We start from the raw sequence: 27,839 nt of genomic DNA, 5'->3' as shown, positions 1-27,839 counted from the left end.
GACATTTATTTATTCATTTATTTCAGGTTCTTATATAGCGTTGTCAATTTACACAGCTCTTTACATATACATTGTACATTCACATCAGTCCCTACCCTCAAGGAGCTTAAAACCTAAGGTCCCTAACTCACATTCATACTTATACTAGGGGCCAATTTAGACAGGATCTGATTAACCTATATGTGTTTTTAGAGTGTGGGCGGAAACTGGAGTACCCGGAGGAAACCCATGCAAGCACAGGGAGAACATGCAAACTCCAAGCAGATGGTGTAGTGGTCGGTGTGATGGGAGTCACTGTTGGGCGCAGGGTGACCAAGAAAAGAATGAACCCTGAGAATATGATTGGATTACTTAAAATGGGACCGTAATATTTATCCACAGTATCTCCCAGGATATATGTTAAGACTATTCTTGGTTTGTTTGATTCTGAACTCAACATGTTAGTTGAGAGAGCTGATCACATTGGCCTCTAGAACTGGGTAGGATCCGGACAGTCTCCTCATACTATAGTTTGTTGCCTACTAGGCTGAGGAGGGGGGGGAGATCACTGTTTGTATTGTTAATTGTAATTAGCTCCTGCTATTGTGAGAAGGTGTCCTGTGTTTATACTAATGTGTGAAGCTCGGTGACCACAAGTCTGTCCTAAAGGTCATGTCTCTGAGTCTAGTCTGGGTAAATGATTTAGTAAACTAGCTCATGTTAATTAGGTTTCTGGTTACAGTTGTATTGTTAGAGTAATATGAGCAGGAGGGGGGAACCTCTTCTGTATATGAAGACTTTAGTAAGACAAGTAATTTTGGTTCTAAAAAAGAGTCTGATTCCTGTTTGACCCTCCGTACAGAGCCTCGTCTCGTACATGGGGGGAAGAATTATTTGTATGGGTTCCTAAACGGCTTTAACCCTTTTTCATACTCGGGGTGTTGTTACAGTCGGGATTCAAACCAGCGACCTTTTTTGCTGCTAGGTGAAAGTGCTAACCACTACACCACTGTCTGACATAATATCTTTAGTCCCTCTCTCCACTCTCTCTGCTGTGGGTGTCTCCTGCTTGGTGAAAAGGCTGATTGCCGACATAATACCAAACAAGTATATGTGGTGCCTGTTTGTTTTGTTCTTGGACTGTCCTGGGTGTTCCTGTCTCATACATAGTTTCCTGCTCCCAATACCAATTAACAGTAGTGCCACGGCTGGGCAGGACAGGGTTAATAAATATACAAATTAAATGATGTACACTGTAATTTAGAGCGGCTCTGGATAGAGTTTACTTTCTATAATTGTTGCCATGGTTGCCAGATTTGTGTTGCCAATTTCATGTGTGTTCAGATCATCTGTTCATTATATTGTTCATTATATGGAAGAAATGTTGTGTTTCAATTTGGCAGGTTCCATATTTTGTGCATCTAACCCATGTGTACCCTTACATGGGCTGAAATTCTTGTACAGGTCTGTGTACCAGTGAAAATTTTTATTCAAAATAGTTTGCAGCGATCAGTGCTGATATGATGTACACAGGATCTATGGTCCTTTTTAGTATAGCTCATGCTGGCATTTGTTACAGCACTGGTCTGTGTCTTCTGTGTGGGTGGGAAGTGTGAGTATAGCATGCATGTTGCCTTGGCATATATTAGCTCTCGCATTAGCGGGGACCGAAGTGCGTTGAGCGGATGGGTCATGCAAGCTATATAAGCGGTTATTAATCAGAGAATCTGTAGGAAGAATTTTTCTTGTTGCCCATAGAAACAAATTCTTTCTTTTACTCTCCCACATTGCCCTCGTAGAATGAAAGGTACAATCCGCTTACTGTGGAAAAGTAGCTCTTCCCTCAGAAACAAAGACAAAAGTACAGTTAGTTTTTACTAAGTAAATATTGTGCATCATTGCTGTAAAATTTACCTGAAAGGAGACCAGTCAAGATTTACCTGCCAAATGATTTGTATTTCAGTCCATTCAATTGTGAGATTTACATAGCTCTGCCATACAGTGCAGCCCTGTGCAGCAAGGGAAGAGACTTGATTTTTTTTTTTCTTCTTCAGTTAAGTAACAGTTACAGGTCTTGTCCCTCCTCCAGCCTGTGACTGGACAGTGAAAGGAGAAGCAGCAGATTGATGAGCTCATCTCTCTGTCACTCTGCTCTCTCTCATCCAATAGGCATGTTCCTTGTTAGCACTTGAGCACTGCAGCACAGCTGATTGCTGCTTCTCCTGTACAGCAAAGGAAGGGACTTGTTTTTTTTTTTCTCTTCTTCCGTTAACCTCCCTGGTGATATGATTATGTCAGATTTTTGCGTCTCACAGCAGTTCATTATTTTGCATAGAAATTTGACGTTTTATATTTTAGGCCTGTAATTCTTAGTAATAATACACTTAAATCTATCCAAACAAGAGTCCAGTAGACATCCCTGGTATGATAAAGTTTGAAAAAACGAAATCATAAATTATAATATAATAAATAACTATAAATAATTACAAAAAATAATAATATAATAATAATAAAATGAATTTCCTCACGATTCACTATCGCTCAATTCTGCAAGTGTTCTAATTTACTATCGCTGTTTTCTAGCTGGTCTTAAACCACTTTTGACGTAAAGGTCACTTTTTGGTTGCCATAGACAATCTCAAGTTTCCAGGCAGAAAGAACAGTATATATAATATAAAAGTGCAGGCAGGGCACTGGACAAAGTATTAGGGATAAAAGGGATTTGAAATGATTTTATACAGTAATGTAATCTGTAAGATTACAGTGTACTGTATATGTTATGTTTTGTGTACTTTTTGATTTTGCCGCCGAGCTCCACCCCCCGTGCGTCGCGACGCTTGCAGGGAATGGAGCCCGGCACACAGAGCATCGGGCAGAGGACACAGCGGGGGGACATCACAGGATCCTGGGGACAAGGTAAGTAACCTGCACCAGGATCCTGCAATGCAATCCCAAGTGTGGCTCAGGGTTACCGCTAATGGTACTGAAGTTTAACCCCGAGCCACACCCGGGAATACCGCCAGGGAGGTTAATTAACAGTTACAGGTCTTGTCCCTTCTTCAGCCTGTAACAGTTAAAGGAGAAGCAGCAGATGTATGAGCTCATCTCTGTGTCACTCTGCTCTTTCATCCTGTCAGCATGTCTCTTAAAAGCACTTGACCACGGCAGCACAACCGATTGCTGATTCTCCCTCCCCCAGTCTGGGCTCTGCAGTACAGAACCGAGCCTGCATAAGTGCCCCCATAGCAAGCTGCTTGCTATGGTGGACACTCGGCAGGGGGGATAAGCCAGAAGCACCGATGAGGAACCCCAGAAGAGGAGGATCGGAGCTGCTCTGTGCTAAACCAGTGCAGAAAAGCAGGTAAGTATGACATGGTTGTCGTTTAAAAAAAAAAAATATGAATTTACAATCACTTTAAAACATGTATTAGTAAATACCAAACTGCATAAAAGTTTGCCATTTGTATCTACCTGGAGGTCATCCTTATGGTATGTATTATTTATTGCCCCATGTTTAGCTTTATTTTCTTATTCAGAGAAGGAATCGGAAACGAAAGGATCCCTAGGTTCTGACAGTCAGCTAACTACTTACTTCTGGTTTTATTTCAGTACATGCAAAATGCAAAAGTGCCATGTTTCTCTCTAGTGTATCATATACCTACATATCTATGTATTTATATACATAATTTACCTATGTACATCAAATTGAATAGTATTCCGAACATTTATGTCATGTTTAAACTTTTGTTACCCACAGCATGCTGATCACCTATGATGACCTAGTAAAAATATCAGATTTTGGTACTTCCAAAGAGCTGAGTGACAAGAGCACTAAAATGTCCTTTGCTGGTACGGTAGCTTGGATGGCACCAGAGGTCATACGCAATGAGCCCGTGTCTGAGAAGGTGGACATCTGGTGAGTGACTACACGATGAATCATAATCCGGTCATCTGCTTTTATCCTGTATATAGGGTTTGAATCCACCAATCTTTTTTTTTTTTTTTTTTTTAATTCCTTTATTAAACAAATAGTCACCCGCAGTCTTCTAGTATGCTGACAACATAAGTATGCAGGTTGCCAGCTGCATTAATACCAGTCCATGTGACATTTATCATTAAGCTGCTTCTGAAAGAGGTTGGTTCCTTTTAGGGTTAATTCTCTATATAGCAAAGAACTAATTAAAAGGTTTACCCACACTGAAACATTACTATAGCTTTGGTACATATGGTTTTCAGAGATTCCTACAATTGGTTAATGTATCCATTAGGTTCAACGAAAATATTGGAAAATATTTATATGCACTTGAGAATTAATTGTTTGTTGTTTTGTTGTGTATGACATTTTTAATTGTCCTGCCGGAGGGTGAATTGCATATCTAGGTGTTGTGCACCATTCCACTATTTATTATCCTGGATTTTGGTTATGAAGTGGAGCCCATGTAAAGAATCAAATAACGGCACATGCAGCTCACCTTTTGATTGCATTTGATTGATTATATATATATATATATATATATATATATATATATATATATATATATATATATATATATATATATATATATATATATAGATACACACACACACACACACACACACACACACAGCAGGTAAAATAAGTATTAAGCACATCACCATTTTTCTACATTTTTCTGGGTAAATATATTTCTAAAGGTGTTATTGACATGAAATTTTCACCACATGTCGGTAACAACCCATGCAATCCATACATATAAAAAAAAAAAATCAAAACAATTATATTTTGAAATTAAGTTATGTGTAATAAAATTGAATGACACAGAGAAAAATTATTGAACACATGAAGAAAGGGAGGTGCAAAGAGGCATGGAGAGCCAAGACACCAGCTGAAATCTATCAGTAATTAGAAAGCAATCCTGCCCCTTGTCAGTGCAAATTAATATCAGCTGGTTCAGTCTCAACTGATGGCCTATAAAAAGGTGTCTCATTACCAAGGTGTCACACAAGAAACATCTCATTATGGGTAAAAGCAAAGAGCTCTCTCAAGACCTTCACAACCCCTTATTGTTGTAAAACATACTGATGACATTGGTTGCAGAAGGATTTCTAAACTTCTGAATGTTCCAGTGAGCACTGTTGGGACCATAATCAGCCACAACCAGGTGCTCCTCACAAGATTTCTGACAGAGGAGTGAAAAGAATTATCAGAAGAGTTGTCCAAGAGCCAAGGACCGCTTGTGGAGAGCTTCAGAAAGACCTGGAATTAGCAGGTACAATTGTTTCAAAGAAAACAATAAGTAATGCACTCAAACAATCACGATGCAAGTCTCCATTGCTGAAGAAAAAGCATGTTGAAGCTTGTTTAAAGTTTGCTTAACAACATTTAGACAAGCCTGTGAAATACTGGGAGAATATAGTCTGGTCAGATAAGACCAAAACTGAACTCTTTCGATGCTATAATACACACCATGTTTGGTTGTTTGGCGCTGCACATCACCCCAAAAACACCATACCAACAGTAAAGTTTGAAGCTGGGAACATCATGGCGTGGGGCTGTATTTCAGCATACGGTACTGGCAAACTTAATTTCATTGAAGGAAGAATGAATGGAAAAATGTACCAAGACATTCTTGATAAAAATCTACTGCCATCTACCAGCATGATGAAGATGAAATGAGGATGGACATTTCAGCAAGACAATGATCCCAAACACAAAGCCAAGGAAACTCTCAATTGGTTTCAAAGAAAGAAAATAAAGCTGCTAGAATGGCCCAGACAATCACCTGACTTAAATCCAATAGAAAATCTAAGGAAAGAACTAAAGATCAGAGTTCATAGAAGAGGCCCACAGAACCTTCAATATTTGAAATCACAACTGAGAAATGCGACTAGTTTCTCCATACAGGAGACGTCTTGAAGCTGTCATTAGAATTAAAAAAACTTCTGCCTTTACAACTCCTTTAATTTCTAAACTTATTCGTTTTGGTTGTTTTGTATGTATGGATTGCATGGGTTGTTACTGACATGTTGTAAAAATTTCATGTCAATAGCACCTTTAGAAATATATTTACCTAGAAAAACAGTGACGTGTTCAATACTTATTTTACCCGCTCTACATAAAATACATTGAACTTAAATTATTACCAAACCCAGGACCTGCATTCACTATATCTGGTCTTCCACAGTACACAGAGCATGGAAATGCAATATTTTTAGTAATTATAAACTGTTAAAGCGGCATTCCACCCAAAGTGGAACTTCCACTTTAATAGCATGTAATTTTTTTGGGGGGGGGGGGGGGGGGGCGGAAACCCTCTTTTTAGAGGGTTCTAGCTCCCACTTCCTCCTGGGGCACCAGAGCGCCGGAAGTAAGTTCACCTCTCCCCCTCCCTCTCGCCAATCATCTGGGACATGTCACAGGTCCCAGATGATTGCCCAGCCAGTCACGCATGCACAGTACATGCCCGGCTGTGAAGCCACAGCCGGGCACCCAGTGACAATGCCGGTGCCACAGAGCGGAGGGGGAGACGAGCGGGGCTTCTTTCCCCCACATCACTGGACCCTGGGACAGGTAAGTGTCCGATTATTAAAAGTCAGCAGCTGCAGTATTTGAATGTAACTGCTGACTTTTAATTTTTTTTGTTTTAGTCGGAACTCCTCTTTATATACCCTTTCTCTTCAGCAGTTAGAGCAGTCTTGTGACTTGTATCAGTGTCTGGTTAAAACTTGTAGGAGGAGTTTTCATTCTGTGCTGGCTGTCCCATGAGGCTGCAAGACCCCTGAACCTTTGTCTGGACAGTGCTGATTGGCCATGTGCTGATCACATGCACTCTCCCAAGAAAAAAAATCTCTCTAGCAATACACACCAAACATAGCATGTGCAGCTTGTCCCCTAGCCTCTGTTCTATCAGGAGATGGATTGGGGGCTGTGGAAGAAGGGGAGGATCAGAGAAGACAGGATAAAACAGCCTTTTTACACAATGCAGAGGATTAGGTTTCACTGTGAGTATCACAAGCATGCTTTACAGCATATACAGACTGATTTTATTGTTGTAGGTTTAGTAACACTTTAAAGCAAAACAACACCGTATCTGAGCACCACAAACCAAAAACGCTAGTTAATTCGTTTTTAATATTCAAAGCAAACTCCCCTATCCATCCATGTCTCCATGCTTTTTTTTGCTGAGCAGTCACTTTGAAAAACACCCCCTAGAATTTCTGGCTGTGGCCATCTTGAGTTAGGGCAAAATGATTCATGTAGCATTTACTTACTGGAATCCATCTGCCCTTAGCTCAGGCATGCAGACAGCAGGCTGTGCTTAGCTGAGAAAAGCCCCCCTCCCTCCCGAACACTTCTGGGATGTATCACATCATTTGCCTAGGTGTGGAAACCAGGAAGTAACTGAAGAAATGTAAAAAAAAGTTTAAAACAAGTAAATATAATATACTTTCCTATTTACCTACTAATGTTAGCAGCATATAAGGATTACAAATAGTCAATGTTGATTGAGAGAGTGGCGTTCTGCTTTAAACAATATAAAATGGCAGTGCCTTCTACTTATCTGACATCTAAACAGTAAAAAAAAAAATACACCACTCAATTGGACCCTTTAACAAAGATTGTGGCATAAGAACATTGTGCTGGTTTCCATAGTAGCAAATGAGATTACAGTTGTGTTTCTTTCTTTTAATTTCATGCTGATTAACATTACTAGACTGCAATCTGACTTTGTTTAGCAGCAGCTATAAATGAGCGTTTTCCATTATCTATCTTGTAGAAATGTACTCTCATTATACATAGCCCTACCAGTATTTAATAAGATTAACACACAACTGAAATATCTATAACTAATGCAAACACTCTGAAATTGCAAGTTAGAAATGATATATATATATATATATATATATATATATATATATATATATATATATATATATAGAGAGAGAGAGATATAGATAGATAGATAGATAGATAGATAGATAGATAGATAGATAGATAGATAGATAGATAGATAGATAGATAGATAGATAGATAGATAGATAGATAGACTAAAAAATCTGTGTTACCTTTTCCCGAATATTTCAATTATTCATATACTTTTTTTTTTGCCTAGTCTCTTTATTAGTATTAGTGGGAAGCAAGGGCGTTGCTAGGGGGTGGCTATTGGGGCTATAGCCCCGAATCTGGGGCCCACCAGAGTCTCTTGCCGCAGGGTCCCTGCCTAACCAGCGGGTTGCGGCTGCTGCGGCGGGTGGGCTGGCTGCATGAGAGAGGCGGAGGAGAGAAGCGAGCTGGCGGACGAGCAGAGATGACATCTCTTTCTGCCCGCTCCACATCAGCGCTCTTCACAGCCGGGCCTCTTCAATTTGGGAGCGAGTTACTGCGAGCAGCAGAGAGATGACATCATCTCTCACTGCCCACCACACATCAGCGCTCTTCCACCCTCACAGCACGGTGGAGTGGAGGTTACGTGCTTCCTGTCATGGAGCTCCATTTTGCAGCCAGACCCCCTTGCTTCAATGTCAGAGGTGCTGCGGGGAGCAGCGAGATGACATCATCTCTCACTGCCTGCCCCGCATTACCGCTCTCCTGCTCTCACTAAATGAACTAGTGCTGTCAGCCTGCCACCAATACTGCGTCAATGCACATTAGATGGCACTGGCTGGCATGGCAAGTGACAATACACATCAGTTGGCAAGTGACAAGCAACATCTGGTGGCCGGTGACGTGGCAAGTGACAATCTGCAAATAGAGGCAGGAGATGTGGCAATCTGTAAATGGTGCCAGGAGATGTGGCAAGTGACAATCTGCATGTAGCCATGGTGATAGTACTACTGACAAACAATCCGCCAAATCACCCAGACTTCATACATCCTTTCCAGAGACAATGAACAGTCATTTGCGAGCTTTGTTTTTGTTGTTTTATTGGGGGGTACAACTTGGATAGGGATTGGGATATGGGATGCCCATAGGATAAATCATTGCCATCATATTTACAGTAGAGCCTGAAGATGGAATGTGCACACTTAACTAAGTAGAAATCTTCTCCTGCAGTTCCCTGCAGACTGTTACTCCCTCTGCATCTCCTATGCAGACTATTGCTCCCTGCATCTCCATGCAGACTGCTGTTACTAAGAGTTCTCCATCCATCACCGTGTGAGGGACAGAAACATCACTTTTGACCTTGTAAAAGTAATGGTCTTAGTTCTCTTCACCACCTGCCCAAACTTACTTCTCTTTGCACTCTTGGTTTCCTCCTGCACAACTTACATTAGGGTATAACAATCCTCTTCTAATGGGTATGAAGAACTCACTCTAAATAAGCCCCTCTACTGGCTCTGGTGACTCGCTGCTATTAGGCCTGAGGCCTGCAGAACCTCTCCCCGGAGGCCTAGTAGGTTAAAGTCTATGTTTTAGGAAATGGACTACTGCTCCCAGCCAGTCCAACTTGCAAATCATGTGTTCCCCGGCCACACTGATTTGACACACACATCCCTAGTCTCCTCTCTGATCCAGGACTCTTCCCCATCCACCTTGTGCATGATGAAGACTCTGCTAGTGACTGTGTAGAAGCAGAGATCCCTTACAGACTCCCTGGCACCTCCAGCCATCCACTGTGGTAACACTCACCGACCTTCCAACCTCCCAGCCCTGAGTCCTTGATGAGGAACTTTCCCAGACTATGCGTTCTGACAGCTTCTCATGCCCTTTCTGCTCCAGGAGCTCCCTGCCACCGACCGTGTGGTGACAGAGACATTGCCAGTGACCGTCCAAAGGCAGTGTTCCCTCACAGTTCTCCCCGGGCCTCCTCCTGCAATCCCACACACCCCCAGATGGGTGGTGTGAACCTGCAACTGTCTAGCACTCCATTCCTCAAGTCACTCAGTCGACTACTGCTCCCCAGCAGCGTGCGGCCTCAGCCTATATAGGAGGCCCGCCCCCTGCCAATGCCAGTTAGGGATTGGTCAGAGCACCCACATGTGCTGCCTGCCACTCCAGCTCTAGGCCCAGCCTCCTCTTCCAGAACATTCTCCCTGGAAGCAGAGGAGGCGCCTCAGAACTGGAGCCAAGTGGTCACACCCACTGCTACTCTAACCACACCCAGCCCCAGAATCAAAACAGACAGGCCTAGCGAGCAGCATAAGCCTGCCTAAATTTTCCTGTGCTGAATAAACCTAGTAAAACAACCCTTACTAGCACCTACCTTCTGGTAGAGGGTGCTACATGCAAATGGTGGCAGGTGATGTGGCAAGTGACAATCTGCAAATGGTGGCAAGTGACAATCTGCAAATGGTGGCAGGAGACGTGGCAGGTTACAATCTGCAAATGGTAGCAGGTGACTGATCTGCTGCCAGGTGAAAGTGGCAAGTGAAAATCCACATCTGGTGGCAGGTAACGGTGGCAAGTAAATTGCTGCATCTGGTAACAGGCGATGGTTGGCGACACGCTGCATCTGGTGGCAGGAGATGTGGCACACTCGGGCCTCCCACTGATTCTGCAGTATGGTGAGTTGAACCACTTCATTATGGGCTATGGGCTCTAGCCCCAGATCTTTTGGTGGGAAGTGATAAAGGGGTGCTACTATCTGAAGAAAGTGATATAATCATTCCCTTGCAGGAGTCCCGTGTAGGGAAAAAAATGTTTATTCTTTGCCAAGAACTGGCATGTAACAGGACCGTTCTATCCAATCCTCACCCTCTCCTGCTCTTGTTATTTAGGCAATTGGTTACCTAAAAAAAAAAAAAAAAATATATATATATATATATATATATATATATATATATATATATATATATATATATATATGTTCTGCCAACAAATGAGAAGGGAGAACGCAGGACAGGACCGGCTCTGTGTAGTGACGGCCCTGCCCTTTAAAGTGTTACTAAACCCACAACAGTAAAATCAGTCTGTATATGCAGAATAGCATGTTTGTTATACTCACTGTGGTACTTAAGAGGTTAATCCTCTGTGTTGTGTAAAAAGGCTCTTTGATCCTGTATGCATAGATCCTCCCCCTCCTGCAGGGTCTCTCTTAGCAAGGCTAGATAAGAAACAGTGAGGGTAGTACTGCTGCACATGCTCAGTTTGGTCTCTATTGCTGGAGAGAACATTTCCTTGTTGATCAGAGCTAGTCAGGTTACATGGTATTGGCACATTTGGGCATGTATACAGATCCTAAATGGCAGCCCAGTCCCTCCCTCCTCCTCCATACCCAGTAACTAAAAAAGAACACAGTGGGTGGGATGTCACATCTTGATTCATGGATGATCCACCTTCCATAACAGCATGAGAACACAGGCTATAGTGGAAATCTCCTCCTACCTGAACACTCAGCACAGGTATATAGTGGCAGTATTTTAATGTAAAAAGAAGATTTATAAGCTGTGGACACTGCAGGGGGGCGGATGAACTATTTTCATATTACTGAGGTTAGTAACACTTTAAGCAAATATAGGAGTATAAGGACATACTCAAAAAGGCATCCTCTACACCAGGTGTGCCAAACTCAATTTCATTGTGGGCCGCATCAGCATTATGATTGCCCTCAAAAGGGCCGGTTGTATCTGCAAGATTAGAGGTCCAGAGCGTCCCCTCCCCTTACATTACAGTGCACCCCTTTTCCTTATGCTGCTGCTAGGAAGAAGCTGGATGGATTGCTTGAAAGAAGAAAGTATGGGTCTGGAGGAGGACCGGAGGAGGGCTGGAGCTCTCCCGCAGCTGCAGGAGAGGTGCAAGGGCCACATGAAATGGTCTGGAGGGCCGGATTCGGCCTGCGGGCTTTGTGTTTGATACCTGTGCTCTACACACTTCAACTAGCAGAGCTGAAGCCAAGAGGTCATTGAGTATCCTTGGTTCTGTACTGAGCCTGCCTGACAGAAGGAAGACCCGGAAAAGCCAAAAGACACATAGGTTTTACCTGTGTACATGCATGAACTATTGTTAATTTGCAATATCAGAGACTTTGTATTAAAGAAACCTCTAGTTCTGCCTTAATTGCATTATTGTAATGACCTATTTGGTGTACTGCATGTTTTAGTTACTTTTGTTCCTTGTAACTGTGGGGTCAATTCACTAATGGTTATTACATGCAATATTTATGTCTTTTTGGAAATATCGCATGTGATAAAAGATAATAAAAGAGTCAATTCATCAAATTAAAATATTGAATTTGAAGTAAATACCACAAATTCTTTAAATAGATGAAGTAAATACCACAAAAAATTTGACATAAATCAATTAAGTCAATTCACACATTTGTTTTTAAAAAAAAAGGAGCAATTTTACAGACTTTAACAGTATCAGAAAGAGACGCAGCAACCAAAATTATATATCAAAAATTATTTATTACAAAATTTGTTAAAGTAACTTAGATAAAACCATTAATACCAAAAAGCTAATGTGTAAATATAAGCCGTTGGCCAAGCTATGTTGGCTTGTACTCTTCTGTCAAGAGGTTGACGAGTTTCGCAATCTGCTTCCTCAGGACCGTTATATCTTAACAGACAACAGTAGGCCTTTCCAAAAGAAACACAACAAAATGTATTAAATCCAAACCTACAAGGTGAACAGCATTGCATGTATAACATAATATCAAGGGTTGAGAAGAGAGGGAAATTACCACTTACATGCCCTCCAGCTTAGACAGTGTAATGGCACGCCATGCACAATGCAGATGCAGCTCTTGATTGATATGATACTATCAACAATTAATTGATAATCTCTAAATCTTCCTAGCGAAAAAAAAACACACATTTGTTTATTATCTCATGGTACAAGCAGTCAATATTCTCGGAATATTCATAAAAAACATCTATAAAAAATGATAATTTGCCCTTTAAAAGGGGAGAAACACGTACAACAATTGAATACATACATAATTGCCAATTTATTAATGAATAAGTACAATTGTCATTATAATACATAAGAAACAGATAAAATGATAAGCTGATTTGTAGTAATTCCATAACAGTATTTCATACATAATTAAAATATTTCCAAAGTAAATACATGATCAGATTGAACAGTGCATCCTAAAACTCGACGTGTTTCGTGAATCTGTGTTCACTTCCTCAGGATTAGATGCACACATGATTGTCTGTAAATAAAACATCAATTTTTGAATATATAATACAGCTAATTATGATTAATATTGGTCAAAACTCAAGAGCCATTTAAAGGACCCCATACTTACAAATCAGCTAAAAATTCACTACACTAAGTTTTTCAAAATGGTGACTGCCAGGGATGTCTAATCCAGGAGCTGTGGAAGTAGAACCCACATGAACTCCAGGGGGACAGTGTTCAGCCTGTGGCTTTAATGAAAAAATGGACCCGATTCCCCCATCCACATATTCAAGGTGGATAGGGGAATCCTCCCCACTGAGCTATTGTATTCTTACAGCGGGAAGACTTCCCTGTTATTAGAATACACTGATCATCGCTGCCGGCTATAGCCTGCATTGCTGATCAAGCAGGGAAAACCCGACAGGGCGGTGGCACAGAAATCGATCACTTTACAACCACAGTGCCCATACATAGATCGGAATTCGGCTGGTCCCTGCTAAACTGGATGAATTTCGATCCATGTATGGCCAACTTTAGGATGTTTTCAGAAATTCACAATATTTCTGCATTATTCATAGAAAATCTCCCTCTAGTGCAGCGTTAGGTTTACATCTGTGTGTTTTTTAGTGTGTATGCAGATCTACAGAAACACACCACAATCCATTTAACATTATTTTCTTATGTGTCCGTTCACATCTATGCAGTTTCCTGCAGTTTTTTTTGTAAAAGGCGCGGGACTTTTTTTTTTTTTTTTACATACAGCACAGTGGGGGAAATTTACTAAAACTGGTGCACACAGAATCTGGCGCAGCTCTGCCTAGAAACCAATCAGCTTCCAGGTTTTATTGTCAAAACGTAATTGAACAAGCTGAAGTTAGAAGCTGATTAGCTACTTTGCACAGCTGTACCGGATTCTGTGTGCACCAGTTTTAGTAAATCTCCCCCAGTGTGTTTTTGGCTCCTTAGACTTCAATGGTACTGCATCAAAACACATCAGAAATGCATGTACATGCATTTTTTTTTCTTATTAATAACCAGTTTCCACCTACAAAAAATAACACAGAAGCATTAAAACACATCAAAAACATTCCTCAAAAAAACGCATCAACTGCACACATAGAAATGTACCTGGCCCTAGCTTGTGAAAAAAATTGCAATAAAACATTGTAAAAATAACACTAAATGCAAGCACTAAATAGCATACAAAATAAATATTTGATGCATTCGTTGAATAACGCACATGTGATTTGACTACTTTTAAGATAAATATTGAATGAGTTATTTTAAGGCAAAATGTTATGCAGTATTGAGCCCTGTATGCTGTAAAATAATTTATGTTATCACACAATTTAAATATACTAAGTAAGGGCTTAGAAATAATCAACATTGCTGTAATGGTTATAACACTTTTGCTGCACATACTACCCAATGAGAAGTGATAAAATACTGACATTCAGCATTTTACAGTAAATAACTCTACACAGAGAGATCCTCATGGCAGTGTGACAGTTATTTATTCCCCGTTAGGCGCAGTGAATAATTTAAAAAGGCTGTAATGTCCTTAAAGTAAAACCAAACTCCCTTATGCTGCCAGCATTAGTAAATAGATAGGAAGGTACAATATTTTTACTTTTTTTTTTTTTTAGCTTTCTGGTTTCTTACCTAGACCAAAATGATGTCATACATGCTATAAGTCTTCATGGACCTTTTTGTTTCTTTCAACTGGAGGGGAGGAGGGGCTAAGCACACCGTCCTGCCTGCATGTCTGAGCTAAGGGCAGATGGATTCCAGAAAGTGAATGCTACATTCATCATTTTCCCTAGGGCAGTGATGATGAACCTTGGCACCCCAGATGTTTTGGAACTACATTTCCCATGATTCTCATGCACTCTGCAGTGTAGTTGAGCATCATGGGAAATGTAGTTCCAAAACATCTGGGGTGCCAAGGTTCGCCATCACTGCCCTAGGGGGTGTTTTTCAAAGTGATTTCTCAGAAAAATAAAGTATGGAGACATGGATGGATGGGGGAGTTTCCTTTGAATAATAAAAGGTAATGAAATATTGTTTTTAGTTTGTGGTGCTCAAATACAGTTAGGTTCTACTTTAAGACAAAAAAATTGGCCCTGCCACCATTATCAAACTTGTCCAAGGAAAGAAGAGAAACCCCTGAAAGTCGCACATCCACGTTGTCCTACAGAGATGAATAGAGTGGCAACCTCAGCCTGGATTCTGACCAGGCCACGCCTCAAACACGTTTCACTCCATCCCCGGAGCTTAGTCATGGGGCTCAAATTTAGCCAACAGGGAAGGAAATAGATTTAGGTCGGGTTCACATATGTGCAGCCGCGGTTTTCAGCCCGGAGTCCGATGCGTTTCTGTTCAACAGTTCAGGTGCGATTCAGGTTGGAATTTTTGCCTGAATTCGCACCTAAACCGGACCCAAACATGCACAGGACCCTTTTGAAAACTACAACGTGGCCGCCCCCCACCCAGGGACATGTCTGAATCAGCTCCATTGACAGCTGGTCACATTCACATGTCATGCGAATTGCATGCGGTTAAAACCGTATCCAATTCACACATATGTGAACCCGGCCTTACAATTTAAAGAACTCCCACACTTTATATTTTTTATGATTTGTACAACAGAGCAAAGGAGCAGTTTAAAACTCCAAATTCAACTTATAATAAATGTTTGTCTTGGGTCCTGAAGCTGGGATAGATATTAGTAAGTGGTTTTACTAATGGTAGTAAGGGGTGCAGTGGTTGTTTGGAGGAGTCAGAAGACTCTTTGTAGTTTTTAAAACATGGAACTATCTCACCATTCTCTTTTTTTGGTGGTCTGTACAAGTTTAAAGTTGCATGCTGCCTCCTATTAGGGATGGGCCGAATGGACCCCTGTTCGGTTTGCACCAGAACTTTCGGACCCAAATATTGAACCCCATTAAAGTTAATGGAACCCGAATGTCAAAAATCAAAAGTGCCCATTTTGAAAGCTTATATGCAAGCAATTGGGCATACAATGGTTATAGGGGTCCGGGTCCTGCCCTGGGGGACATGGATCAATAAAAAAAAAGTTTGTGAAAAAAACGTAATTTTTAAATGAGCAGTGATTTTTTTATTTTTAAAGTGAAAGCATAAAAATGAAAACTTCCTTACAATATAGTGCCTGGGAAGGTCCCCTTAGTCTACCTGTAAAGTGTCAGATCTGTACCATGTCTAGAATCTGCTGCAGCAATAATTGCATTTATAAAGCCCAAAAAAATTACATTTTCCCTGCAAGCTGCCTTTATTTTGCTCAGCAACAGCTGGGGAGCCAGTGTGTATGATGAGGCCACAATGTAGCACACTGGGAACAAGATTAGAGATTTTTTGGATACATTCTGGAGTCACTTTAACTTTGGATAGAAGTAACGGTTGCGTAAAAATTGGTCTTTGGGTGTCAGTGGCGCCTTCCCATCGTAACCCTATAGAGGTAATCTTGATGAAAGCAAGAATTGGCCTTGCTGTAAAAAATTGCAGTGATATGCACCTGTCAAACAGGTGCAGAAAAATTCCTCTTTGGGTGTCGGGGGTGCCTTCCCACCATAACCCTATAGAGGTACTCTTGATGAAGGCAAAAAAAATTGCAATGATATGCACCTGTCAAATAGGTGCAGAAAAATTGGTCTTTGTGTGTCGGTTGCGCCTTCCCACCGTAACCCTATAGAGGTAATCTTGATGAAAGCAAGAATTGGCCTTGCTGTAAAACAATTGCAATGATATGGACCTGTCAAACAGGTACAGAAAAATTACTCTTTGGGTGTCATGGGGTGCCTTCCCACCGTAACCCTACAGAGGTGCTGTTGATGAAGGCAAACAAAAATTGCAATGATATGTACCTGTCAAACAGGTGCTGAAAATTTGGTCTTTGGGTGTTAATTGTGCCCATGAAACCGATACCAAAAACATTCTTCCAGATGAAATGATTGAACACTCTCTAAGTTAGGCAGCCTCGAAGTCCTGCAGAGATTCCACATCCCAAAACGACTTAATCAGTGACATTGGCAAAAGGGGCTTTATAGCTCGTAATCCAGGACTGATTCATTTTTATAACTGTCAAACTGTCCACGGAGTCAGTGGACAGAACGCGCTCTATGATCAGTAATGAAACCTCCTGCAGCACTGAATGCCTGTTCTGAAAGCACGCTGGATGCAGGGCAGCCCAACAACTCAATGGCATACTGGGTAAGTTCTGGCCAGTAGTCTATTCTCATGACCCAGTAAGTCAGTGGATCGTCAGCTGGAAAGCTCTCTGTTTTGGCCCTGAGGTAATCGTCCACCATGTGATGCAGATGCTGCCAATGGGATGTGGAAGCTGACAGCCCTGGGCGGCGAGGACTAAAAAAATTCTGAAATGCCTCACTTAGGCAGACGCCTTCTCCAACGCTCCTCTCTTTACCAACAGAAGACTCAAAACTACATTTTCCATGACACTGTAACCTACTGGAGTCAGGAAAAACATTCAATAAAATCCTCTTTAACGTGTCCTCAAGAGATTTTATCTTCTGCACTCTTTGTGGGGACAGGATGAGTTCTGAGACCTTCCCCTTATAACGGTGGTCAAGGAGGGTTGCCAACCAGTAATCATCCTTCTCCTTTATGCCACTTATTCTTGGGTCCTTTTGCAGGCTTTGAAGCATGAGGTTGCCCATGCGCCTCAAATTTGCTGGGGCTTGAGAAGCAGACTCCTCGGGGTCACTCAGGATGACAGCATCTGGAACCTCCTCCTCCCAGTCACGTACTACTCTCAAGGGTCCTGGGGTTGGAAAGCCATCGCTTACAGATTAATGTCTTCCTCTTCTTCGAAGCCTATGAAAGTGCCAGAATCCTCCTCCCCTCTCTCAGCCTGTGTGTTCTGTGACATAGGAATGATGGTGTCTGGATAAAGTGGGCCTTGAGAGGAAAGGAAGTCCTCCTCTTCCTCCTGCTGCTCTGCCTCCAGTGCCCTGTCCATAATGCCACGCAGAGTCTGCTCCAGCAGGAACACAACAGGGATTGTGTCACTGATGCATGCGCTGTCATGACTCACCATCCTTGTGGCCTCCTCAAATGGTGACAATACAGTGCATGCATCCCTAATGATCAGCGATCGGCGTGGGGAGAAAAAGCCGAGGCGGCCTGAGCCTGTCATCGTGCTGTTCTCACAGAGGTACTCGTTGACGGCCCTCTGCTGCATGTATAGCCACTGCAGCATTGCCAAAGTCGAGTTCCACCTGGTGGGCATGTCACAAACCAGGGGGTTTATGGGCAGATGGAATTCCAGCTGAATTTTAGCCAACTGAGCACTGGCTGTGTATAACCGCCTGAAATGGCTACAGATTCTTCTGGCCAGCTTTAGCACATCTTGCAACCCTGGGTAGGTATTTAGGAAATGCTGCATCACCAAATTGAGGACATGTGCAACTTTCCCTGTCTAAGGGCGGACAGGAGTCTTTGAGCCATTATCGCACACCACCATTTCTGGCTCCAGCTGGCATGGTGTGAACCACCTCTGGGCCTGTCCCTGCAGAGCTGCAAGAATCTCTGCTCTGGTGTGGTTCCTGTCCCCTAAACACACCAGCTGAAGCACTGCATGGCACCTTTTAGCCTGACTCATAGAATAGCCCTGAACGAGGGGGTACCTGATGTTCATAGGACAATTCTGCAGAGGAGGGCATGGGAGTGGCAGAGGAGGAGGAGGGGGTAGAGCTCACAGGTCTGGCATCATCACCACCAGCTGTATGGAGACATGGGGGCACAACAAGCTGCAGCACCGAGCCCTGTCCTGCATCCTTTCGAGTTGCAAGCAGTGTTACCCAGTGTGCGGCGAACGAAATATATCATCCCTGCCCATGCTTGCTGGACCATGTGTTAGCAGTAAGGTGGAATTTACGGCTGACTGCCTTGCCCAACGATGCCAAAACATTCCCTTCCACGTGATGGTAGAGAGATGGAACGGCCTTACATGAAAAGTAATAGCGACTGGGAACCTGCCATTGTGGTACAGCACATTGTGCGTATTCACGGAAGGGGGCAGAAGCCAACAGCTTTGACAAGCTTGCATTTAGAGGCTGGGCATGTGGGTGTCAGGGACTGTATTTTTTTTTCCTCTGCAGCAGATGGGGCAGAGAAATTTGCTGGCTACCGTCTACAGCTGGTGGTGTGCTGCTGGTAGATGTGCTGCTAGGACCTGGGACACCCTGTGCTATACCATCATCCCTGTCAGTGGAGGCTGCTGAGAGGTAATGACTCTGCATAGCAGAGGCAGACTGAAGTGGGTAAGAAGGAGGAGGAGGGACAGATTTGTGCCCCTTTTGTGTGGCTTTTAGGTGCTCTTGGCAACTGGCTGACTGGTTGGACGTTAAATGCCTTGTTAAGCATGTGGTACCCAAATGGTTGGTGTTTTTGCCATGTTTGATGTGTCTGAGACACATGCTGCAGATAGCAACAGTGCGATCTGCTGCAGATGTGCTGAAAAAGGCCCAGACAGATGAGCTTTGGGGAGTGGCCCGGGAGATAACAGCTGCAGAATGTGATGGAATAGGGTGGCTACTCTCTACTCTTTCTTGATGTCGGCCTCCTTGGGGTTGTGCCGCCTCACTTACTTTGAGTTTCCTCCTCTGCTCTATCTGGCACCCAAGTCGCATCAGTGACATCATCATCATCTCCAGCTCCTCCATCTTCATCACTACAACTTGGTAATACGCTGCGGCTTGAGGAACATGAATGCCAATTTGTCTGCTTGCGTGACAGAGGATGAGGAAGCCAGTCCACCACCTCCTCTGCATGGTGTGGCTGGATAGCACGGGCAAACTCACTAAACAGAGGAAATGATGCTCTTCCTGAGGAGTGACCACCATGTCCACCTTTGCCTGTGGACACATTTGTTGCTGGCCTCCTTACAGTGCCAAGGGAACGTCTGCCTCTCCTTGTTGTCCTCCCAGACATTATTGGGAGGGAGGGGGCGGTGCTTATAAGCAGTTTTAAAGAAGAAGTTGAAATCTGTACGTAGATGCACTTTAATCAATGTAAAGAGGTGTTTGGTGCACTTTAATTTGAGTACTCACACTACACAGACACACTCCACAGATACACTATTATTTACTGCAATATAATGCGCTAAACGTACAGTGACACACAGAACTATATGGCGTTCAACTGGCAGTTACGCACACAGAACTATATAAAACTGGCAGTAACGCACCCAGAAGTAAATGGTGTTAAACTGGCAGTAACGCACAAAACTATATGGTGTTAAACTGGCAGTGACGCACACAGAGCTGTATGACGTTAAACTGGCAGTAACGCACACAGAACTGTATGGTGTTAAACTGGCAGTAACGCACACAGAACTATATGGCGTTAAACTGGCAGTAATGCACACAGAACTATATGGCGTTAAACTGGCAGTAATGCATACAGAAGTAAATGACGTTAAACTGCCAGTAATGCACAAAACTATATGGCGTTAAACTGGCAGTAACGCACACAGAACTATATGGCGTTAAACTGGCAATAACGCACACAGAACTACAGTAATTCACAAAAATGAGTACACCCCTCACATTTTTGTAAATATTTTATTACTTTTCATGTGACAACACTGAAGAAATGACACGTTGCTACAATGTAAAGTAGTGAGTGTACAGCTTGTATAACAGTGTAAATTTGCTGTCCCCTCAAAATAACTCAACACAACCGCTGGCAACAAAAGTGAGTACACCCCTAAGTGAAAATGTCCAAATTGGGCCCAATTAGCCATTTTCCCTCCCCGGTGCCATGTGACTCATTAGTGTTACAAGATCTAAGGTGTGAATGGGGAGCAGGTATGTTAAATTTGGTTTCATCGCTCTCACTCTCTCATACTGGTTACTGGAAGTTCAACATGGCACCTCATGGCAAAGAACTCTCTGAGGATCTGAAAAAAATAAATGTTGCTCTAGGCATCTATAAAGATGGCCAAGGCTATAAGAAGATTGCCAAGACCCTGAAACTGGGCTGCAGCACAGTGGCCAAGACCATATAGCGGTTTAACAGGACAGGTTCCGCTCAAAACAGGCCTCACCATGGTCGATCAAAGAGTGCATGTGCTCAGCGTCATATCCAGAGGTTGTCTTTGGGAAAAAGACATATGAGTTCTGCCAGCATTGCTGCAGAGGTTGAAGGGGTGGGGGGTCAGCCTGTCAGTGCTCAGACCATATGCCGCACCTTGCATCAAATTGATCTGCATGGCTGTCGTCCCAAAAGGAAGCCTCTTCTAAAGATAATGCACAAGAAAGCCTGCAAACAGTTTGCTGAAGACAAGCAGACTAAGGACATGGATTACTGGAATCATGTCCTGTGGTCTGAGGAGACCAAGATGAACTTATTTGATTCAGATGGTGTCAAGCGTGTGTGGCGGCAACCAGGTGAGGTGTACAAAGACAAGTGTGTCTTACCTACAGTCAAGCATGGTGGTGGGAGTGTCATGGTCTGGGGCTGCATGAGTGCTGCCGGCACTGGGGACCTACAGTTAATTGAGGGAACCATGAATGCCAACATGTACAGTGACATACTGAAGCAGAGCATGTACCCCCCATTCGGAGACTGGGCCACAGGCCAGTATTTCAACATGATAATGACCCCCAAAACACCTCCAAGATGACCACTGCCTAGCTAAAGAAGCTGAGAGTAAAGGTGATGGACTGGCCAAGCATGTCTCCAGACCTAAACCCTATTGAGCATCTGTGGGACATCCTCAAATGGAAGGTGGAGGAGCGCAAAGTCTCTAACATCCACCAGCTCCATGATGTCATCATGGAGGAGTGGAGGAGGACTCCAGTGGCAACCTGTGAAGCTCTGGTGAACTACATGTCCAAGAGGGTTAAGGCAGTGCTGGAAAATAATGGTGGCCACACAAAATATTGACACTTTGGGCCAAATTTGGACATTTTCACTTAGGGGTGTACTCACTTTTGTTGTCAACGGTTTAGACATTCGTCGCTCTGTGTTGAGTTATTTTGAGGGGACAGCAAATTTACACTGTTATACAAGCTGTACACTCACTACTTTACATTGTAGCAAAGTGTCATTTCTTCAGTGTTGTCACATGAAAAGATATAATAAAATATTTACAAAAATCTGAGGGGTGTACTCACTTTTGTGAGATACTGTATATGGGGTTAAACTGGCATTAACACACACAAAACTATATGGTGTTAAACTGGCAGTAACGCAATCAAATAGACAGTGTTCAACTGTCACTACACTGAAGCTATCTGAACTGTCCCTACTCTAGCTATACACTAATGTAAAGATTACTGACATTACACTACACTGAAACTATATGAGCTTTCCCTACTCCAAGCTAATGTATGTATGAATGACACGGTCTCACTACACTAAAGTGAAACTATCAAGGCTGTCCCTGCTCTAGCTGCACACTATGCAAAGCTGAATGATGGCCCTCCTCACTATACTCACACTATCCCTAGACTGACACTGAACTAATATTCTCCACTGACAACTGAAGCAAAATAGCACAGTATAGCACACTAACTAATAGCACTGAACAGAGCCCTGTTCTATCTCCTCCATGCCAAAATCACACTGAAAATGGCTGCCATTGAAAGAATACTTTTATACTGTGGAGCGGTAATGAGCCATGATTGGATAAAGCTTTCACTGCTTCAGCCAATCAGGGCTTGCAATGCATTGTTCAGCGCCGCAAAGCATTGTGGTCGGTTCAGGGGGCCAAACGGTCGAACGACCCGTTTGTTCAGATGTTCGCCGAACGACCGAACAACAAAAGTTCAACCTGAACCTATGCTCAGGCCGAACCGTTCGACCATCCCTACCTCCTATAGCACATTATATCCCTGTTTTTTTTACTAAAATGATTATGATGCAGGTAGGGGAGTTTTACAAAAGACATGATCATTCAGGTGTGCCTATGGTAATGGGATGTGTATATACAGCCTTTGTTGTGACAAGTTGAGAAGGGGTAAGCACACAAAGCTCCTATTTTTCAAAGGTCCAGGTATGTTTTTTTTTTACGTAGTTACATTGGTTCAGCTCAGACTAATGTAACTATGTTATATACCATACCTGGCTGATGTCCCTGGAAGCTGGAGATCACTGAAGTAGACACCACTACTCCCTCCAAAGCCTTTTCTGATTGGACCAGGTGGAGAGGCAGAGGAGTGATGTCATGCTCTCCACCCCATCCAATCTGAGACTGCTTTGTATTCATTTACAAAATGAATGACGCCCAGGCTCAGCAGCCAACCTCCTGTCTTTAGAATGCAGCTAGACAGCCGCTCAGCGCAGGACCCAGAAGCAAGTGGAAATCTTTGGAGTAGCGGTGTCTACTTCAGAGATATCCAACTCCCAGGGGTATCGTCCAGGTATGTCTAATGCAACTGTCTATAAGGTCCTGTTCGCACATGCTGCAGTGGCCTGTATTTTACTGGACTAGAAATATGCAGGTCACCGCAAGACACATAAAAAACTATTGTTTTCTATGTGTCCTTTTAACACCACAGTGCTGGTGTCCTGGTAGTGCAATGCATTATATGGTAAACGTTCCGCGCTACCCCCAACTGTGATAAACCAATGCGAAATTAAATTAGTGAAAATCTATTTTAAAGTGCATAAAAAACACACAAAATCGCAAATATATGAAACATAAATAATCCTGAGTGCTGCAACTAAAAAACCTTGAACATGAGGTTTTGTACAGTATAAAGAAAAAAGTTCAGTGCGCTACTCAAATTAAAACCAAATAGTAATGTGAATATAAAGAAATTAAAAAATTATAGTTCATATGGAAAATGATGGTATCATAAACCGGAGGTGTGATTCCTCTTTAAGTCTTCAGTAGATCTTCTATGGATCTTCTAAGACAGTGCAGAAATTGGAAAAGGGGGCTGCTTACCAGATTTGATGGATCCCCACCACAGAGATCATGGTTTTTGGATCCCCACCACAGAGATCATGTTTTGGATCCCCACCACAGAGATCATGTTTTGGATCCCCACCACAGAGATCATGCTGTGTCCTTTTAACACCACAATGCTGATGTCCTGGGTAGTGCAATGCATTGTGTTAGAATGCTACATGTATGCATTTTACCACAACACAATGCACGTAAATGCACATCAATACAATGTAAATCTATGGAGAAAAAAAAAGATTTTTTATTATTTTGTCTCTTACAAGGACCAATAGCAATTTAACGCACATAAAAACGCATGTCAACGCACATCAGAGTGTGTTAAAACACGTGCCAACACACATAAAAAATGCATGCCATTTTTCGAGCACTTTCATGCATTTTAATGCATGTTTATTTGTGAACTGGCCCTAAAATATCCATACCTGGATTTCCTCTTTAAAGAGGAGCTCCAGTCTCCTGTGTAAAAATGAAAAGTCAGCAGCTACAAAAACTTTTAATAAACAGACACTCACCTGTCCCGCAATCTAGCTGTGTGCTCTCCGCAGCTGTGTTCATCTCCTGTCATCTCTCCCCAGTGCCAGCATCTTAACTGTGGGCACCCAGCCGCAACAGCTTGCGGCTTCACAGCCGGGTGCCCACTGCACATGTGCGAGCGGTGCTGCACATTGTCAATGGTTCCATAGTCCTCTGGGACCTGTGACATGTCCCAGAAGACTGCGGGTAAGGAAGGGAAGGGGGAGGAAAACTTTTGCTTCTGATCGCCCAGGCAATCGGAGCAGAAGTGGGAGTGGGTACCTGTCAAAATCAGGTACCCACTTGCCAAAAGTCCCATTTCTTTACTAGGAGCTATGAGGAAAGGTTAGAGGAACTGCATTTATTCTCTCTTGAGAAGATGAGATTAACCACTTCAGCCCCGGATGGTTTCAACCCCTTAATGACCAGGCCATTATTTGCGATACGGCACTGCGTCATTTTAGCTAACAATTGACGTTGTACCCAAACAAAATTGATGTTCTTTTTTTCCCACAAATAGAGCTTTCTTTTGGTGGTATTTGATCACCTCTATGGTTTTTATTTTTCACGCTATAAACAAAAAAAGACCGACAATTTTGGAAAAAAAAAAAAAAAATGTCTTTGTGCTATAATATATATCCAAAAAATATATATAGAAAAAACTAATTTATTCATCAGTTTAGGCCAAAATATATTCTTCTACATATTTTTGGTAAAAAAAAATCGCAATAAACATATATTGATTGGTTTGCGCAAAAGTTATCATGTCTACAAACTATGGGGAAGATTTATGGACTTTTATTTATTTTTATGTTTTTACTGGTAATGGCAGCGAGCTACGATTTTTAGCGGGACTGCGACATTGCGGCGGACAAATCTGACCCCAAGTGGCACTTTTTGGGGACCAGTGACATTATTATATTGATCAGTGCTAAAAAAAATGCACTGATTAATGTATAAATGACACTGGCAGGGAAGGGGTTAGCACTAGGGGGCGATCAAGGGGTTCCCTGGGTGCGTTCTAACTATTTGGGGGCTGGGCTCACTGGGACACCACAGAGATCGCTGTTCCCGATCACTGGGAATAGCAGATCTCAATGATGTCTCCTGTCAGAACGGGGATCCGCCTTGTTTACACAGGCAGATCCCCGTTCTGCCTCTGTGTACCTCGAGTCCGTGGGACCCACGTACGCGCTGGCAGTGTCGGATCGCCGTACGGGTATGGCAGGTTTGTGCAATAGAGCTGACCTGCCACCGTATATAAACAGTGGCTGGTCGGCAAGTGGTTAAGGGGGATATGATCAACATGTATAAATACATAAGTGGTCCATATAGTGAACTTGGTGTTGAGTAATTCTCTTTATGGTCATCACAGAGGACAAGGGGAAAAAAAGATTTAATCTCCAAATATGGAATGGTTTCTTCACAGCAAGAGCTGTGAAAATGTGGAAATACTAACATTTATAGGTAAAGTTGATCCAGGGAAGATGTGATTGCCTCTCGGGGGATCAGGAAGGAATTTTTTCCCCCGCTAGAGCAAGTTGGTTTGTGCTTTGCTGGGGATTCTTCTGTATCAACTGTGGGTTTTTCCCCTCTATTGGTTGAATTAGATAGACTTGCATCTTTTTTCAACCAGACTAACAATGTAACTATGTAGCTGGGAAGGAGGCCTTACAGTGGAACTTCCCACTTTTGGGTGTAGCTCCACTTTAAGCATTGAGGACAAGGAGAAAATTTAAGGGGTTTATTTATAAAAATAAATCTGGATAAAAGTCACAGGTATTCGCCAGCTGCTATGAATAATAATGTAATTTGCCTAATATGTTTATTTTATGTGATCTTCAGCTACATCCAGTATCCATAACGCAGTATTTTCTTGATTGAGGTATTTAAAAAAAAATACCACATTGTTGGCACTAGATGGAGCTGATGATCATAGGAAATAAACATATAAGGAAAATTATGGTGATTATTCTTTATGGCTAGACGAATGCTTGTAACATTCATCTTTTTTTTTTTTTTTTTTACAAATAGACCCCATAGTGTTTTCTTCACAGAAAAGGTTTTTGTTTTTCTGCAGTTGCAATGGGGTTACATTATGTAAGGTTTTTCTTTTTTGAATAATAACTACATTATGTCAGTTTTTTAATTACCCAGGAGTCTTTTAGTACCAGAAGCAGTAGTCTTCAGATCTAAACATCACGTTTGATTGGATTACTGCTATGTGAAGAGCTGACTGCTGACTCAATAAACAATTAGTGTACCTGCTAGCAGTGCTGAGATTTTGGTTGTGTTGATGTAGTGACATTTCATGCTCTGTATACGGCATGCTTGAGATTTGGCAGTTTCTACGCAGGTTGCAGTCTAAGAAAACCTCTCCTATGGGAAAACAGAGCATGTCAGACATCTGGCTGGCTGCCCAGGCAAGAGGGTCCAGGGAGCCCAAGACTCGGTGTTTCCACTTAATTATATTAGTCATTTTTTCCACTAAGTGTGGCGGAGCAGGAAATAGGGACTAGGGGAGGCAGGGGAGGGAGGAAGAAGAGCATTTGGTAATGCCCAGAGGTCGTTTGGAAAAACCTTGGTATTATTTTTAACCTCTTTTGTTGAACAAGGCATTAACCATCGCCTTCACAGATAATTAGTGGAAATGGCTTCCATGCAGCTCCCAGTACAAACAGCCGTTATAGCGGCGACCCTCAGATGGCGCCTCCTGACATGTGCTTCTCAGCTGCCAGCCTTTCAACAGATACTCATCATCTGTCTTTATAAACAGATGCTCTGCTTGTCAAAATGAATATATATTCGTAAACATAAAACCTATAAGCTGTCATTGGTATATTGAAAATTCTATGGAAAATTGAACAATAAAAGGATAGTTCACCTTTACCACAAAACTACCTATGCAGATAAGGGGCATCTGTAGATAAAAACAAACTGTGCAGCTCTGACTAAAGTTAAATAAAGCCCTTGCTATTGGTGTAGGCCATTTACATACCTTATGAAACCTGACTGGAATACTCCCAGGACGTTTCTAGGTACTCCCAGGACGTTGCTAAGTACTCCCAGGTGGTTGCTAAGTACTCCCAGGAGGTTGCTAAGTACTCCCAGAACGTTGCCAAACGAGGACTAGTCATCACTGCTCACCTCCACCATCACAGGAGTGAGCTTTCAAATGCTGAGTTTAGAGCTACTTCATCAGGGGAGAGAAAGAGTATGTGAGGAGGTTTGAATCAGAGAAAGAGCTCACTCCTCCACCATCACAGGGGTGAGTTCTCAAATGCGGAGTTCAGAGCTACTTCATCAGGGGAGAGAAAGAGTATGTGAGGAGGTTTGAATCAG

The 27,839-nt window shown here is 42.5% G+C and overlaps 1 protein-coding gene across 4 annotated transcripts in view; it reads left to right on the top strand.

Annotated features, from left to right (window-relative positions):
• The window catches only part of MAP3K12 (mitogen-activated protein kinase kinase kinase 12), a 231,223-nt gene that overhangs the window by 141,561 nt on the left and 61,823 nt on the right, over positions 1–27,839 (top strand). For all 4 annotated transcript variants that reach the window (XM_073613598.1, XM_073613599.1, XM_073613600.1 and 1 more), the window contains one exon: positions 3,737–3,895. In XM_073613598.1, coding sequence (XP_073469699.1) covers positions 3,737–3,895 — 159 coding nt within the window. The remainder of the gene's footprint in view (positions 1–3,736; positions 3,896–27,839) is intronic.

The sequence above is a fragment of the Aquarana catesbeiana genome, linkage group LG02 (genome assembly GCF_042186555.1).
Source record: "Aquarana catesbeiana isolate 2022-GZ linkage group LG02, ASM4218655v1, whole genome shotgun sequence".
Lineage (NCBI taxonomy): Eukaryota > Metazoa > Chordata > Amphibia > Anura > Ranidae > Aquarana > Aquarana catesbeiana.
The sequence above is the reverse complement of the archived record's forward strand: the minus strand, read 5'-3'. Positions and strand labels throughout refer to the sequence as shown.